General features: G+C 42.1%; 1 protein-coding gene across 1 annotated transcript; it reads left to right on the plus strand.

Moving 5' to 3' along the window:
* Positions 1-989: 989 nt before the first annotated feature.
* Positions 990-15,518, plus strand: LOC112237646 (rho-related GTP-binding protein RhoE-like). The gene is made up of 5 exons (XM_042318437.1): positions 990-1,440; positions 1,568-1,655; positions 13,477-13,586; positions 14,081-14,206; positions 14,348-15,518. Exons 1-5 carry the CDS (start codon positions 1,336-1,338, stop codon positions 14,588-14,590), a joined length of 672 nt encoding a protein of 223 aa, XP_042174371.1. The 5' UTR covers positions 990-1,335; the 3' UTR covers positions 14,591-15,518.
* The last annotated feature ends 511 nt before the right edge of the window (positions 15,519-16,029 follow it).

Raw genomic sequence — 16,029 nt, forward strand, 5'->3', positions numbered from 1 at the left:
TTTCAGGTCGGGATTAAGATGAGTCTGCTGAGTCTCCTGTTGTGTTTGCTTCAGGACAATATGGGAGCTTGAGGGAGGCGCTCCTCTCTCAGCAGGCATGCACAACTTCAGCTGTATTCATCACTCTCAAAGTTATTGATATGCATTGCAGGCAAACATCACAGTGGCTTCAGTACTACAGTCAGTGAAAGAAAGTGCAACCCTTCAACCCCTTTAAAGTGGTTATAAACATATAAAGCTAAGAAATAAAAGTATTGAGGCTAATCCAGACAGCTCATTCAAAGTCCAATGAACACAAATAAAACTAACAGGAATACATTATAAGTTCCAAAGGATCCCAAAATTACATTATTTTTTAACATTTTAGATTATCCTTTGATTTACTGTTAAAAAAAACAAAAAAAAAACTTCACTTCACTATTTATACTTTTGACAACTTTTACTCTTACTTTACTACATCCCTAAAGACAATAATGTACTTTTTACTCTATACATATTCCCTGACACCCAAAAGTACCCATTACATTTTTTTTAGCTTAGCATGACAGGAAAATGCTCAAATTCACACCTGCTTTTTTAAGAGAACATTCATGGTCATCTCTACTGCCTCTGATCTGGCAGACTCACTAAACACAAATGCTTCGTTTGTAAATGATGTCTTGGAGTGTGCCTCTGGCTATCCTTAAATCAAAAACACCAAAATGGTTCCGTCTGGTTTGCTTAATATAAGTAATTTTAAATCATTTATACTTTTACTTTTGATACTTAAGTATATTTTAGCAATTACATTTACTTTTGATACTTTAGTATATATCGTCATTTCCTATTAAGGTATCTTTACTTTTACTCAAGTATGACCTTTGCGTACTTTTCCCACCACTGCAGCTGCGTTAGCTTCTCATCTGAAATACATGAGAGACTTGGTCTGATGCATAATGGGCTAAATAGCTTACTTGCGCAACGCCCTCCCTGACTTGAAATAGGAATGACTCTCCTCAAACTCCTTCAAACTTACACTGTCTGTGGACCGTTGCGTCTCATAACTGGTCTGGAGCTCTCGTATACCGGACTGGCTACGACCCTTGGAATTCGCAGTATTTCACTCTCCTAAGGGATCATGTTAATTATTTAAAGGTTTTCTATTTTGACAATTTTTAAATTACTGTGCCGTCGAGACGTTCTCATTTCAGAATAGATTCTTCTGCGCAGCTGACTGATGCAGTCCGCTCATACATTTTGGGAATCATACAACCTTCGGATTTTCTATTGATCCCGACTTCATTCTTCTTTATATTTTATGGAAAGAAGGCGAGCCATATCCCACACCGTTCCAAAATGGATTTAAATCCAAGCATAAAATGCAAAATAGTGGTCGTTGGGGATAGTGAATGTGGAAAAACCGCTCTACTAAATGTGTTTGCAAAAGATTCCTTTCCAGAGGTGAGTTTTATGTGACATATTTTTATATTTATTGGCATGATAATTGCGCGTTATCAATCAGCTCGCAACTTTTTAACATGTCTAAACTGCATTGATGTTGACAATGGATATTGTCTTTCATTTGTAGGGCTACATTCCCACGGTATTTGAGAACTACACGGCCAGTTTTGAAATCGATACGCAGAGAGTTGAACTCCGTCTGTGGGACACTTCAGGTAAGGACCCTTTGCGCATTATTCGCGTTCTGAAAACGTGCGTCACTGTCAATCCTGCTGTAGCTACTAAATGCCATGAAAAATCGAGAGTTTTCGACATCAGAAGACAATCATGAAATCCTGATATGCAGTACTGGCCACATTATATGCTTTACAGTAACTGTCATTCACTCTGAGGGGAACAGTCTGATGCTGCCTTTCTGGAATGTGAGGGAGAGGGTTAGATAGGGAGTCAGATAACAGTTATGGAAACCGTGTGTACACCACCAGCATTCTGTAGCCTACATCTGAAACCAACCACCCTCACACCCTTGAACATGTAAGACTGATAATGTGGGAACTCAGACACTGGTGTTGACTGTATAAAATTGTACATCAGTCTTGGGAAATCACCATCTATTAGGCTACTTTCTGACATTTATTTTTGTCATCTGCACTCCGAGGTAATGGCAAACCTTGCATTTGCGCCTGTTTTGTATGCTACTATATGGGTAGATTTGTGATATATTCTTTCAGCTGTCTATTAGGAGAAAAGCTGACGCTAAAGGGCGGTAACAAAACAAGACACTTATTTTCCTCTGGCCAACATACACAGATTTTCAATCCAAGAGCTTGCATTACTTGTTTAATAAAGCCGCTCCCCCTCACAGCCTGACACACAACAGGAATCCCATATAGAGGTCCCTGTGGGATCTCCTTCCAGCCCCAGGTCTGGAGGTAATTACCTTCTATACTACAGCCTCAAAGCCCTCCAGTCTGGCTGGGTGATTGTGTGGCTCCAGTGGGGTGGAGAGTGGTTAGTAAAGGGTGAGGTAGTGCTTTGGGCTGCCTCTGTAGGGTGGAGAGGGGGGTCTAGAGAGGGGGTAGCGGTGGGATGAGGGAGTGCTTTGGGCTGCCTCTGTAGGGTGGAGAGGGGTCGAAGGGTGAAGAGGGGGGTCTAGAGAGGGGGTAGTGGTGGGATGAGGGAGTGTTTTGGGCTGCCTCTGTGCAGTGTGGTGTAAAAGGGGAGAGTGAGAGACTGTTCTGGGATGCCTCTCATCTGCTCTGTGACTTCCAGCTGATTGTGGCGCATCCCTTGGGTTTGTCCAGGACACGACTCAGTGATTACACCACAGCTTCAAGAAAAGCTGAGCTCACCACACACACCAGGGCTGACTGACACACTCATCTATTGTTCCTGTTGGGGACCACCTTGGATACACCAGGGAAGATTACATTACACACACACAAACCAGACCTCACCACATACACCAGGGCTGACACACCTCTAAGGACTTCCACTGAACCGGCAGCCCCCTCTCTAGTCACAACATGATGGTGTGATAATGTTGATTTGTTGGAATTGTTTTGATAACCTTGTGGATAGCGTGGCACGTTTTGAGCTATATGATAATGTTGTTTATTGTTATCACAAATGAGTCTCATGTGGAAATTGGAGTACCACAAGTACAGTATATGGCGCTGCAATGGGTAGCTGACATTTTACTGGCTCCTGGCTATTTTGTGTTTTTGTGCACTGATCTTAACTTTTTTTGTACATAATGTTGCCGCCATCGTTTCCTATGACCGAAAAGACATCAGAACAGGGATCACTAACCTCTATTTGGATGAAGATTTCTATTTCAATGAGTCGCCGGGGCAGGACATACTGCTCACCCCAGACCAGGCCCTAATCCCAGAGACTTGGAAAAGGAAAAGACGGCATATGAGAGGTCAACGTGCGGGCACCTTGACGAAACTACGTTGGCGAATAAACAATCCGCCTCTACCCTATGTTCTATTGGCGGACTGACATACACTGGAGAACAAACTGGATGAACTCTGTTCGAGACTACCCTATCAACTGGACCTAAAGAACTGTAATGTCCTGTTTCTCAGCATCGTGGCTAAACAAGGACATGGATAATATACATCTAGCTATTTTTTCTATGCAATGGCAGGATCAAACGGCAGCAATGGGTAAACTCAAGGGGGAGGTGTGTGTCTTTGTTAACAAAACCTGGTGCGCAATCTCTAATATTAAGAAAGTCTTAAGGTTCTGCTCACCTGAGTTAGAATACCTCATAATAAGCTGTAGACCATACAATTTACCAAGAGAGTTTTCTTCTATATTTTTCATAGGTGTCTATTTACCACCACAAACCTATGCTGGAACTAAGACTGCACTCAACAAGCTGTATAGCGCCATAAGCAAACAAGAAAGTTTTCATCCAGAGGCGGCGCTCCTAATGGCCAGTGATTTTAATGCAGGGAAACTTAAATCAGTTTTACCTCATTTTTACCAGCATGTCACCTGTGCAACTACAGGAGACAAAACTGTAGATCATCTTTACTCCACATACAGAAACACATACAAAGCTCTCTCTTGCCCTCCATTTGTCAAATCTGACCATAACTCTATCTTCCTAATTTTTGTTTACAAGCAAAAACTCAACCAAGAAGTACAAGTGACGCGCTCAATACAGAAGTGGTCCGATGAAGCGGATGCTAAGCTACAGAACTGTTTATCTAGCACAGACTGGAATATGTTTCAGGATTTATCTGATAGCATTGAGGAGTTTACCACATCAGTCACCGGCATAATGAATAAGTGCATCGACGATGTCGTCCCCACAGTGACCGTACATACATACCCCAAACAGAAGCAATGGATTACAGGCAACATACGCATTGAGCTAAAGGCTAGTGCTGCCGCTTTCAAGGAGTGGGACACTAATCTGGACACTTATAAGAAAAAAGTATATTATCTGCACGACAGAAGTCAATGGATATCTGCTGATGGAGTTCAGTCAAATTTTCTTAACAAAACTAAAGGAGTCCCACAAGGCTCAATACTAGGCCCTTTACTGTTCACTCTTTACAATAATAATGTCGGTCTGTCCCTGAATAATAATAACTGGGGCTTACATCTCTATGCGGATGACACAGTTATTTATTCCTGTGCCCCCTCACTGTAACAGGTCATTCACGATCTTCAGCTTGGCTTTGATTCAGTTCAATAATTGCTCAGCAATCTTAAATTAGTGCTAAATGGTGATAAAATCAAGACCTGTGTATCTGTACCTTGAGAGGAGCCCAGATTGAGCTAGTCCCCAATTATAAGTGTCTAGGTATTTGGATTGATGATAAACTGTCCTTTGTCCTCTTAAGGATTACCCCCTTCTTTTCAATTTTCGCCTAAAATGACATACCAAATCTAACTGCTTGTAGCTCAGCCCCCAAAGCAAGGATATGCATATTCTTGGTACCATTTGAAAGAAAACAGTTTGAAGTTTTTGGAAATGTGAAAGGAATGTAGGAGAATATAACACAATAGATCTGGTAAAAGATAATGCAAAGAAAAAAACAACCGTTTGTTTGCATTCTTTTGTACCATCATCTTTGGAATGCAAGAGAAAGGCCATAATGTATTATTCCAGCCCAGGTGCAAATTAGATTTTGCCCAATAGATGGCATCAGTGTATGTGCAACATTTTAGACTGATTCAATCAACCATTGCATTTCTGTTCAAAATGTTGTATCAAGACTGCCCAAATGTGCCTAATTTGTTTATTAATTACTTTTCATGTTCAATATTGTGCACTCTCCTCAAACAATAGCATGGCATTCTTTCACTGTTATAGCTACTGTAAATTGGACAGTGCAGTTAGATTAACAAGAATTTAAGCTTTCTGACAATATCAGGTATGTCTATGTCCTGGGAAATGTTCTTGTTTACTTACAACCTCATGCTAATCGCATTAGCCTAACGTTAGCTGCACCGTCCAGTGAAAGGGACACCAATCCCGAAGAAGTTTTAAAACACACATTGATAAACTGACTAAAAAGTTGCAGGTAAAGATTGGTTTCTTATATAGAAATAAATCTTGTCTCACTTTTGAAAGGGAATATTGTTCAAGCAACACTTCCAGTAATTGACTGTCGCGACCCAAACTACATGCAAGCAGCAGCCTCATTAAGTTTGCTGATGACATGACGGTGTTAGGCCTGATCCCCAACGACGATGAGACAGCCTAAAGGGAGGTCAGAGACCTTGCATTGTGGTGCCAGAGGAACAACCTCTCCTTTAAAGTCAGCTAGACAAAGGAGCTGATCGTGGATGACAGGAAACGGAGGGCCGAGCACGTCCCCTTTCACATCGATGGGACTGCAGTGGCGCGGGTCAAGAGCTTCAAGTTCCTCGGTGTCTACATCACTAAGGATCTATCATGGTCCACACACACCAACACAGTCGTGAATAGGGCGCGACAACGCCTCTTCCCCTTCAGGAGGCTGAAAAGATTCCGCATGGCCCTTCAGATCCTCAAAAAGTTCTACAGCTGCATCTTGACTGGCTGCATCACCGCTTGGTATGGGAACTGCATGGCATCCATCCACAAGGTGCTACAGAGGGTAATAGTATGGCCTAGTACATAACTCGGGCCGAGCTCCCTGCCATCCAGGACCTATATACCAGGTGGTGTCAGAGTGTCTGGTGGTGTCAGGTGTCAGAGTGTCAGGTGGTGTCTGACTTAGAATACGTGGACAACTACAAATACTTAGGTGTCTGGTTAGACTGTAAACTCTCCTTCCAGACCCATATCAAACATCTCCAATCCAAAGTTAAATCTAGAATTGGCTTCCTATTTCGCAACAAAGCATCCTTCACTCATGCTGCCAAACATACCCTTGTAAAACTGACCATCCTACCAATCCTCGACTTTGGCGATGTCATTTACAAAATAGCCTCCAATACCCTACTCAACAAATTGGATGCAGTCTATCACAGTGCAATCCGTTTTGTCACCAAAGCCCCATATACTACCCACCATTGCGACCTGTACGCTCTCGTTGGCTGGCCCTCGCTTCATACTCGTCGCCAAACCCACTGGCTCCATGTCATCTACAAGACCCTGCTAGGTAAAGTACCCCCTTATCTCAGCTCGCTGGTCACCATAGCATCTCCCACCTGTAGCACACGCTCCAGCAGGTATATCTCTCTAGTCACCCCCAAAACCAATTCTTTCTTTGGCCGCCTCTCCTTCCAGTTCTCTGCTGCCAATAACTGGAACGAACTACAAAAATCTCTGAAACTGGAAACACTTATCTCCCTCACTAGCTTTAAGCACCAACTGTCAGAGCAGCTCACAGATTACTGCACCTGTACATAGCCCACCTATAATTTAGCCCAAACAACTACCTCTTTCCCAACTGTATTTAATTTTAATTTATTTATTTATTTTGCTCCTTTGCACCCCATTATTTTTATTTCTACTTTGCACATTCTTCCATTGCAAAACTACCATTCCAGTGTTTTACTTGCTATATTGTATTTATTACTTTGCCACCATGGCCTTTTTTGCCTTTACCTCCCTTCTCACCTCATTTGCTCACATTGTATATAGACTTGTTTATACTGTATTATTGACTGTATGTTTGTTTTACTCCATGTGTAACTCTGTGTCGTTGTATCTGTCAAACTGCTTTGCTTTATCTTGGCCAGGTCGCAATTGTAAATGAGAACTTGTTCTCAACTTGCCTACCTGGTTAAATAAAGGTAAAATAAAAAATAAATAAATAAATAAAGAGGAAGGCCCTAAAAATGGTCAAAGACTCCAGCCACTCAAGTTATGGATTGTTCAATCTGCAATCGCATGACAAGTGCTGCCGTTGCACCAAGTCTGGAACCAAAAGGACAGCTTCTACCCCCATGCCACAAGACTGCTAAATTGTTGGTTAAATAGTTAAACAAATAGCATGGACCCTTTTCATACATTTTTGCAAATGTATTAAAAATAAAACAACTGAAATATCACATTTACATTTTTACATAAGTATTCCGACTCTTTACTTAGTACTTTGTGGAAGCACCTTTGGCAGCGATCACTGCCTCGAGTCTTGCATGATGCTACAAGCTTGGCACACCTGTATTTGGGGAGTTTCTCCCATTCTCTGCAGATCCTCTCAAACTCTATCAGGTTGGATGGGGAGCGTCGCTGCACAGCTATTTAAGCGTCTCTGCACAGCTATTTTTCTTTCTCTCCAGAGATGTTTGATCGGGTTCTGGCTCTGACTGGGCCACTAAAGGGCCTTCAGAGACTTGTCCAGGAGCCACTCCTGCGTTGTCTTGGCTGTGTGCTTAGGGTTGCTGTCCTGTTGGAAGGTGGACCTTGTTCCCAGTCTGAGGTCCTGAGTACTCTGAGCAGGTTTTCATCAAGGATCTCTCTGTACTTTGCTCCATTCATCTTTCCCTCAATCCTGACTAGTCTCCCTGTCCCTGCCGCTGAAAAATATCCCCACAGCATGTTGTTGCCACCACCATGTTTCACCGTAAGAATGGTGCCAGGTTTCTTCCAGATGTGATGCTTGGCATTCAGGCCATCTTGGTTTCATTATACCAGATAATCTTGTTTCTCATGGTCTGAGTCCTTTAGGTGCCTTTTGGCAAACTCTAAATTGGCTCTCATGTGCCTTTTACTGAGGAGTGGCTTCCGTCTGGCCACTGTACTATAAAAACCTGATTGGTGGAGTGCATCAGAGATGGTTATCCTTCTTGAAGGTTCTCCCATCTCCACAGAGGAACTCTGGAGCTTTTTTCAGAGTGACCATCGGGTTCTTGGTCACCTCCCTGACCGAGGCCCTTCTCCCCTGATTGCTCAGTTTGGCCAGGCGGCCAGTTCTAGGAAGAGTCCTGGAGGTTCCAAACTTCTTCCATTTAAGAATGATGGAGGCCACTGTGTTCTTGGGGACCTTCAATGCTGCAGACATTTTTTGGTAATCTTCCCCAGATCTGTGCCTTGACACAATCCTGTCTCGGAGCTCTGCAGACAATTCCTTCGACCTCATGGCTTGGTTTTTTCTCTGACAATGCGCTGTCAACTGTGGGACCTTATGTAGACAGGTGTGTGCCTTTCCAAATCATGTGCAATCAATTGAATTTACCACAAGTGGACTCCAATCAAGTTGTAGAAACATCTCAAGGATGATCAATGGAAACAGGATGCTCCTGAGCTCAATTTCGAGTCTCATAGCAAAGGGTCTGAATACTTATGTAAATAAGGAATTTCTGTTTTCGGTTTGTCATTATGGGATGTTGTGTATAGATTGCTGAGGAAAATGTTTTATCCGTTTTGGAATAAGGCTGTAACTTAACAAAATGTGGAAAAAGTCAAGGGGTCTCGATACTTTCCAAAGGCAGTGTTCTATTAGATAGGTACTAAAGTATATCCCCCCTAACCCACCTCACTGATAGATAAGCCTTATGTTGAATGACGAGAGATGTCTTCATTACGTTGATTGCCATTGTTACACTGTTCATTATTTGTCTCACAGTGACAGATACAACAGTATCTCTTTGTATACTTTCCTCCAGCTCTGAAATACCCATTTCTAACAGTCTGTGTAGTAGGTTACTGTGTAACTGTAACTGTAACTGTAACCCCATTTCCATCAGCTCAATCCTACAACACTATTTTAATGTTTCCATAGAAAATCATTCATACCAGAAGGGAGACATTCCACATCTCTCACGCATCCTGGTCGAGCCGTTTATAAGACTTGAAGTTTAGGCTATGAAAATAGGGATCTTGTGACTGTTTGTTAAACCTACAGGATCTGCTTCGCAATACCTGAAAATATTTCAGAATTGTTTACATATGCTGGTGTGGATTTGTTTGTGAAAATCATTCAGGGAAGTGGTAGTCTGTGTCAGACCACAGCGTATGCTTCATAGGCATTCTACTCAAATATCCAAATGGGCCCACTTGTATAGAAGTTTACTCCTGGGAATTCAAACTGGGTATAATTGTGTTTAGGTAAATTAAAAGTTCAAATTAAAAAAGACAGATGGTGATGGTGTCATTGGTGTTTTAGTCCTTATACTGGTCCACATTGAGATCATCTGGATTCCATTTGTGAATCAAAACATATTTCTGGTTTGGGTGGGGTCGTTCGTTGTAAAGCCAGCTTCAGAAGTAGTGGATCCGGTTTTGAGGGATTGTTATGATTTCTTGTCATGATGTGAAATAGCATAATTGCCGCTACATTCTTTAGAATTCAATGGCACAATTCAAGAACCAAGTTATTCTACACTGCTTTGTATTCTAAAGTAAAGTCCCTTTGGCATGGAGCTTATAGAGAATGACACAAATATCTCTTCAGAATGAGGAACTGTTTCCTACAATGGAGACTGTTTGAAAGGTCTATGATATCCGGAATCCTTGGAACATCCCTACCCTAAACCCTAACCTTAATCCCTATGCTAACCGTAACATAACCATAACCATAACCCTTACCTAACCATAACCCTAACCGTAACCATTTTACATTTCAATCTCAATGGGGTAGGGACATCCCAAGGATTCTGGAAAGCACATACGCTGTTTGAAGTATGTGTGAGATATGACGGTTTCCTCCCTAGACAGTAGGGATTAAATGCAGTATTTAAACAGTATTTAATGTGGGTGAGGGAAGACCCCTCCCACTGTAGACCACTGTACCTTGGGAAACTAGAAAATCCTCCCCATTTCTCACAGAGGGACAATGGGGAGAGGGGAGTTTCCTGACATTGGTGTTGGTTTGGTTTCTTTACCTGGATGCAACGTGACCCAGTCCACCACATAACGGCCCCAAGGCTTCTCTGTATTCCATAGTACACCCACTACTACCAAAGAAAACACTGAGGTCGCCGTACGGCAGTGTTCATTTCGTCAACAAAAATAGTGAATAAAATATTAGTGAAAAACCTATTTTTTCAGTGCCAATTAACGAGACTATAGCTGGCTAAATATACCCAAGAAAAAACTATCACTAAATTATCTCTGTGACTAAAATTGGACTACTAAGAGGACTGGACAAGAGTTTTTGGAGAGATTGAGAGTGTTTCAGTGTTAAGCACAATTAATATTAGCAGCACAGATGCACAGCACAGTTCTGTTCAGCAGTGGGAAGGACTCGTCACACCTGACAAACACAGCCTACGTCAGCTGGTGACCTGCGGGAGAGCAGGTGATGAATGTGTGCAGACAGGGTCCCCTCCGTCTCCGCCTCCGATTATACATATTGCGCAGGCGACTCCAGCCTTCTAGTTAGCTACCCTTTGACACAAGCTGCTTTTCAAAATGAATAACAATAGCAGCATTGAGTTTAATAGTAAAACAACAGTCTCGCTGTGTTTTTCTCTCTGTTGAGTAGGCTATAGAAAAGTAGTCTGACTTGGAATTTGTAGTCTCGCTCAACCCTCCCACTTTTCCCACTGCATTTCATATACAGGTTCTGCAGCCAATGTAGCCAAGTCTCCCTCTAGCCCTTTTGTCACGACTTCCACCGAAGTTGTTCCCTCTCCTTGTTTGGGCGGTGTTTGGCGGTCGAGGTCACCGGTTTTACTTTTGTTTTGTCTGTTTTACACACCTGGTTCCCATCTCGTTATTATGTTCCTTATTTAACCCTCTGGTTTCCCTTTCTGTTTTGTGCGTGATTGTCTTTCGTGTGTTGGAGTTCGTATCTTGTTTTGTGTTTGTTTTATAACGGGATTTTTGTTCTGTTCTCGGATGGAGTAAATACAGTGGTTTTACTCTTACCTGTGTCCTGCGCCTGACTCCTTTCGCTATCCTCTAGATAGACTCTGACACCGTTCAAAAGACATGACCCATAATAACGGCGCTACGTTTTTTTCTTTATATTGTGCATAAGCCATATTTTACTTTTGTAAAGCATATTGAGGGCCGTTCTAAAACCAGGCTACTTGCAGACCGGACCATTAACCATTTGTTTAGGCCACACCTTGTTCAGCAGGACGAAACATTTTGGAACGTTCAGATAGAAACAGGTTATGTATACTAAACAAAAATATAAACTCAATGTGTAAAGTGTTAGTCCCATGTTTCATGAGCTGAAATAAACGATCCCAGAAATGTTTCCTGCTCACAAAAAGCTTATTTCTGGCAAAAGTTGTGCACAAATTTGTTTACATCTGTGTTAGTGAGTATTTCTCCCTTGCCAAGATAATCCATCCACTTGACAGGCGTGGCATATCAAGAAACAGATTTAACAGCATGAATATTCCACAGGCACCTTGTGTTGGGGACAATAAAAGGCCACTCTAAAATGTGCAGTTTTGTCACAGATGTCTCAAGTTTTGAGGGAGAGTGCAATTGGAATGCTGACTGCAGGAATGTCCACCAGAGCTGTTGCCAGAGCATTGAATGTTAATTTCTCTACCATAAGCCGCCTCCAAAAGTAGTTTTAGAAAATTTGGCAGTACGTCCAACTGGCCTCTACCACAGACCATGTCGTGCCATTGTCATGCCATGTCGTGCCATTCATTCACCGCCATCACCTCACATTTCAGCATGATAATGCACAGCCCCATGTCGCAAGGATCTCTACACAATTGCTGGAAGCTAGAAAAATTCCCAGAACTTCTATGGCCTGCATACTCACCAGACATGTTACACCAGATACTGACTGGTTCTCTGATCCATTCCCCTAATTTTTTTTAAAGGTATCTGTGACCAAAAGATGCATATCTGTATTTTCAGTCATGTGAAATCCATAGTAGGGCCTAATGAATTTATTTCAATTGACTGATTTCCTTATATGTTTGTTCAGTGTAGAACAAACATACCTCTCTTACATGTTGAATAAGGAATAACGTCGGCTCTATTCATGGCTTTTTTCTGCAACATCTGATAACGTTTTTCCAACTGAACGTGGCCCTGGTAACATTACAGGTACCTATATGCAAACATATGGAAAGAAAGGAAAAGGGATAGAAAACAATTTATTGACTAAATTCGTCTTGCCATTATGCTATATCTAACTTTATTTTGAGTTAAAGTGGACACAGGGACTCAAACTTGAGCACTTGGACCAGGACTCGAGCACTGGGACTCGGACTCCAGCCATAGGGACTCGTGACTCGACTATTGGTGACTTGGACTCGAGCACAGTGGACTCAGTTCGGACTTGAGGTGTAGTGACTCGACTACATCACTCGGCGAAACAGTCAAAGTCATTAGCCCCCGTTGTACTTTTGGACATCAATGTGGCTGCCGTGTCTGTGGAACGTTGATAACAATGGCAATGACGTGACTGAGTGATGGAGGTTCAACCCATACTGCCAATAATTTGTGGATTGTGTTTTTTTCTCTCTCTCTCTCTCTCTCTCTCTCTCTCTCTGCTTGTGTGTTGTAGGTTTGTTTTGTATGTGATGTACAATATCTATCCAGGCTGATTATGGAATTTACATGGAATTAGTCATTTATTATTTTTTACATATGTTTGTCATGTTTCTGCTGTTGGGAAGAGAATGTGATGTTATGCAGAAAACTATGTTGGTAAGACAAGGCAATGTATGTTTGTGCACATGGAAGTCAGTGATACATATTTACTATAGGTTAATGAGGCAATACAAATGTAATGTGACTAAAGTGAGAGAACATTTAGTTGACTAAAAGGGCCCACTGTTTTCGTCATTTTCACAATAACTAGACAAAATCATTATTCAAAAGACAAAAATGTGACTAAGACTAGACTAAATCTAAAACAAAGAGTGCCAAAATGATCACTGCCATAGAGTTATGTTTAAGATGTTTAGTGTACACTAAGTATGTCACAAGTTTATATTATAAAATAACTTTCACTTATCCTGTTTGGAATGGAAACCACTGCAATCTGACCCTGCTCTGCAAATAACCTTGTCATTGTTTGAGTCAATGCATCTGTGGAATGGGAAATGTTTGTTAACTTACAGTAAGTTGCAGGGATTTGAGGAAGAACTGTGACTCACTTACCACATAGATCCACTTTCACTTGACAACAACATGGTGATGTTTTTTTGCAGGCTCAGCATACTATGACAATGTGAGGCCTCTCTCCTACCCTGATGCTGATGCAGTCCTCATCTGTTTTGACATCAGCAGACCAGACACCCTGGACAGTGTACTGAAGAAGGTGAGTGTTATGTGGTGATGTAGCCTACTCTTGTCCGTGAAGCTATAGTGGCCTGTCCCAATGGCATTTTCACTCAGTCCCCTTGACCCATGACCCTTTCTGAAAAGGCCTCCATTTGTGTTTCTGGGGGAAGTGGCCTTTGAAAATCCCTATTCTGCTGAAAACTAAGGCTGTATCAATGAGAGAAGGGTCTAATACTAGGGCAGCACCAATGAGAGCGGGGGAGGATGGTGAAAACAAACTCATGTGAGGCTCAGAAGTAGTCTAACAGGCCTTGTTCACATGTGGTCTCCAAGACATGGCCATTGTGTGACTCAGTGCCCTCTGACCTGGGATGTCACTTAGGCTCAGTATTGTGCCAGCTGAGAGGAGTGTGGTCCAGTGAGAGGGGGAGTGATCCTTCCTCTGGAGAGAGCATAATCACTTTAATCCCCCTCCATAGGGTTCCAATTCTAGACTAATGTTGATCTCTCCCTTTTCTTTCACCCATATAGTGGAAAGGAGAGATTCAGGAATTCTGTCCCAACACCAAGATGCTGCTGGTGGGATGCAAGTCAGACCTCCGCACAGACCTCTTTACCAAATCTAACAGTGGACATACGCCAGTGTCCTATGATCAGGTGGGTGTCGTGTCTTTCTAAATTTTATTTAAAATCATGAGCTTAAACATAATCATGTGTTAAAAGTGCTGGGAACAATTCGTACTAGACAGCTCTCCAGACTGATATCTTTGTGTTATTCTCTCTCTCTCTCCATCTCAGGGCTCCAACATGGCCAAGCAGATCAGTGCTCCCTATATAGAGTGTTCATCCCTGCAATCTGAGAACAGCGTCAGAGACATCTTCCACGTGGCCACGCTGGCCTGCGTCAACAAGAGCAACAAGAACGTCAAATGCAACAAGCCCTCCAGGAGCACCAAGAGGATCTCACACAGCAGACCTGACCTGCCCACAGTGGTGTCAGACTTCCAGAAGACCAAAGCCAAGACCTGTGCTGTTATGTGACTGCATGGGCTGTGATTGGAATCTTGGATTGAAGGACAATGTTGAAGGACATTATAATGAGCATATAATCTTTGGATAACTATGAAGGGCTTTGTGCACTATTAGAAGACTATCGATCTCCACAGCTATTGCCAACTGAATGAGAGATGGTGTTTAGGTAGCGGCAGCAACTATGCTGTGGTATGTCATGTACGTTATCTGTGGTTGTACCCTGCCTTTTTACAAGTTAAATGAGGCATAACACCAAGTAGTCAATGTACTTACACAAACTGGATATATTCACCTGGAGTTAACTGGGATTTATCAGTCAGAACTAAGAACTGACTGGTGTTAGTGACTTGATGCCACAGAATCTGAGAAAATGTATCTTGGACTTTGTTCATGAACTCTCTGGGGAATTCCACTGAAATGACACAAAAGAGCTGTACTTAAATTCTAGGTTTGAACTGGAATACCATTGGTGGAGAATTTTATTTTATTTTACCTTTATTAGGCAGGCAGGGTTGTAGAATCCTGATGATTGAAAAGCTTCATTTTCAGAAGTGTTCTAGGTAGCAGTGTTTCGGATCTTATGTTCTTAAAAGCAAGCAAAATAGTTTGGGGGAGAGACAGTGAACGATATGAGATAAGTTTGTGTGTAATGTTCTGAGAAGCACAGATGATAACCAGGATACTGTTACCCATTCTCCACTCCATGCTGTTGAAGGCTCCTGAATGTCATGTGTCGTGTGTCACCCTTTAGGCTACTCCTTCCTTTCTCATAATTTGTTTTCTAAATCTGTTCATTCTAAGTTACTCTGAGATTTATTCTAAAACAATGACAAAATAGTTCATTTCAGAACTGTCAATTTCCCATGTTTAAATGTACTGTATTCATGCAAATGTAGTAAAGGTTAGATTTGATGCTTATAAATGTATAAGCCCATCATTGATGCCTCAATGCAGCTTTTATTGACTTATGGGAAGTACACATATTCAAACTAAATTCTCCTATTTAGGCTTATGAGAACTACTACTGTGCACGATTATAGGGGCAATAAGTGAAATTTGGTTGGGAGCCCCCCCCCCACCCATCCCCACCTTGCCTAAAGTTTTAGTGCCCCTCCCTTGATCTGTAACTCACATTTCTATGTGAATTTGGTTGGGTCGCCCAAAAAGTTACATATTACAGCTTTAAATGTTATTTCCTGCAATTCTACACATTTTGCCATGGAGTGTAGAGAGATTTCCTGCATTTGAATGAAAAACCTGTGATGAGGCGACTCCGGGATGCTGGCCTTCAAGGCAGAGTTCCTCTGTCCAGTGTCTGTGTTCTATTGCCCATCTTAATCTTTTATTTTTATTGGCCAGTCTGAGATATGGCTTTTTCTTTGCAACTCTGCCTAAAAGGCCAGCATCCGGAGTCACCTCTTCACTGTTGACGTTTTGGGGGTACTATT

This window comes from Oncorhynchus tshawytscha, linkage group LG03 (assembly GCF_018296145.1).
Source record: "Oncorhynchus tshawytscha isolate Ot180627B linkage group LG03, Otsh_v2.0, whole genome shotgun sequence".
Lineage (NCBI taxonomy): Eukaryota > Metazoa > Chordata > Actinopteri > Salmoniformes > Salmonidae > Oncorhynchus > Oncorhynchus tshawytscha.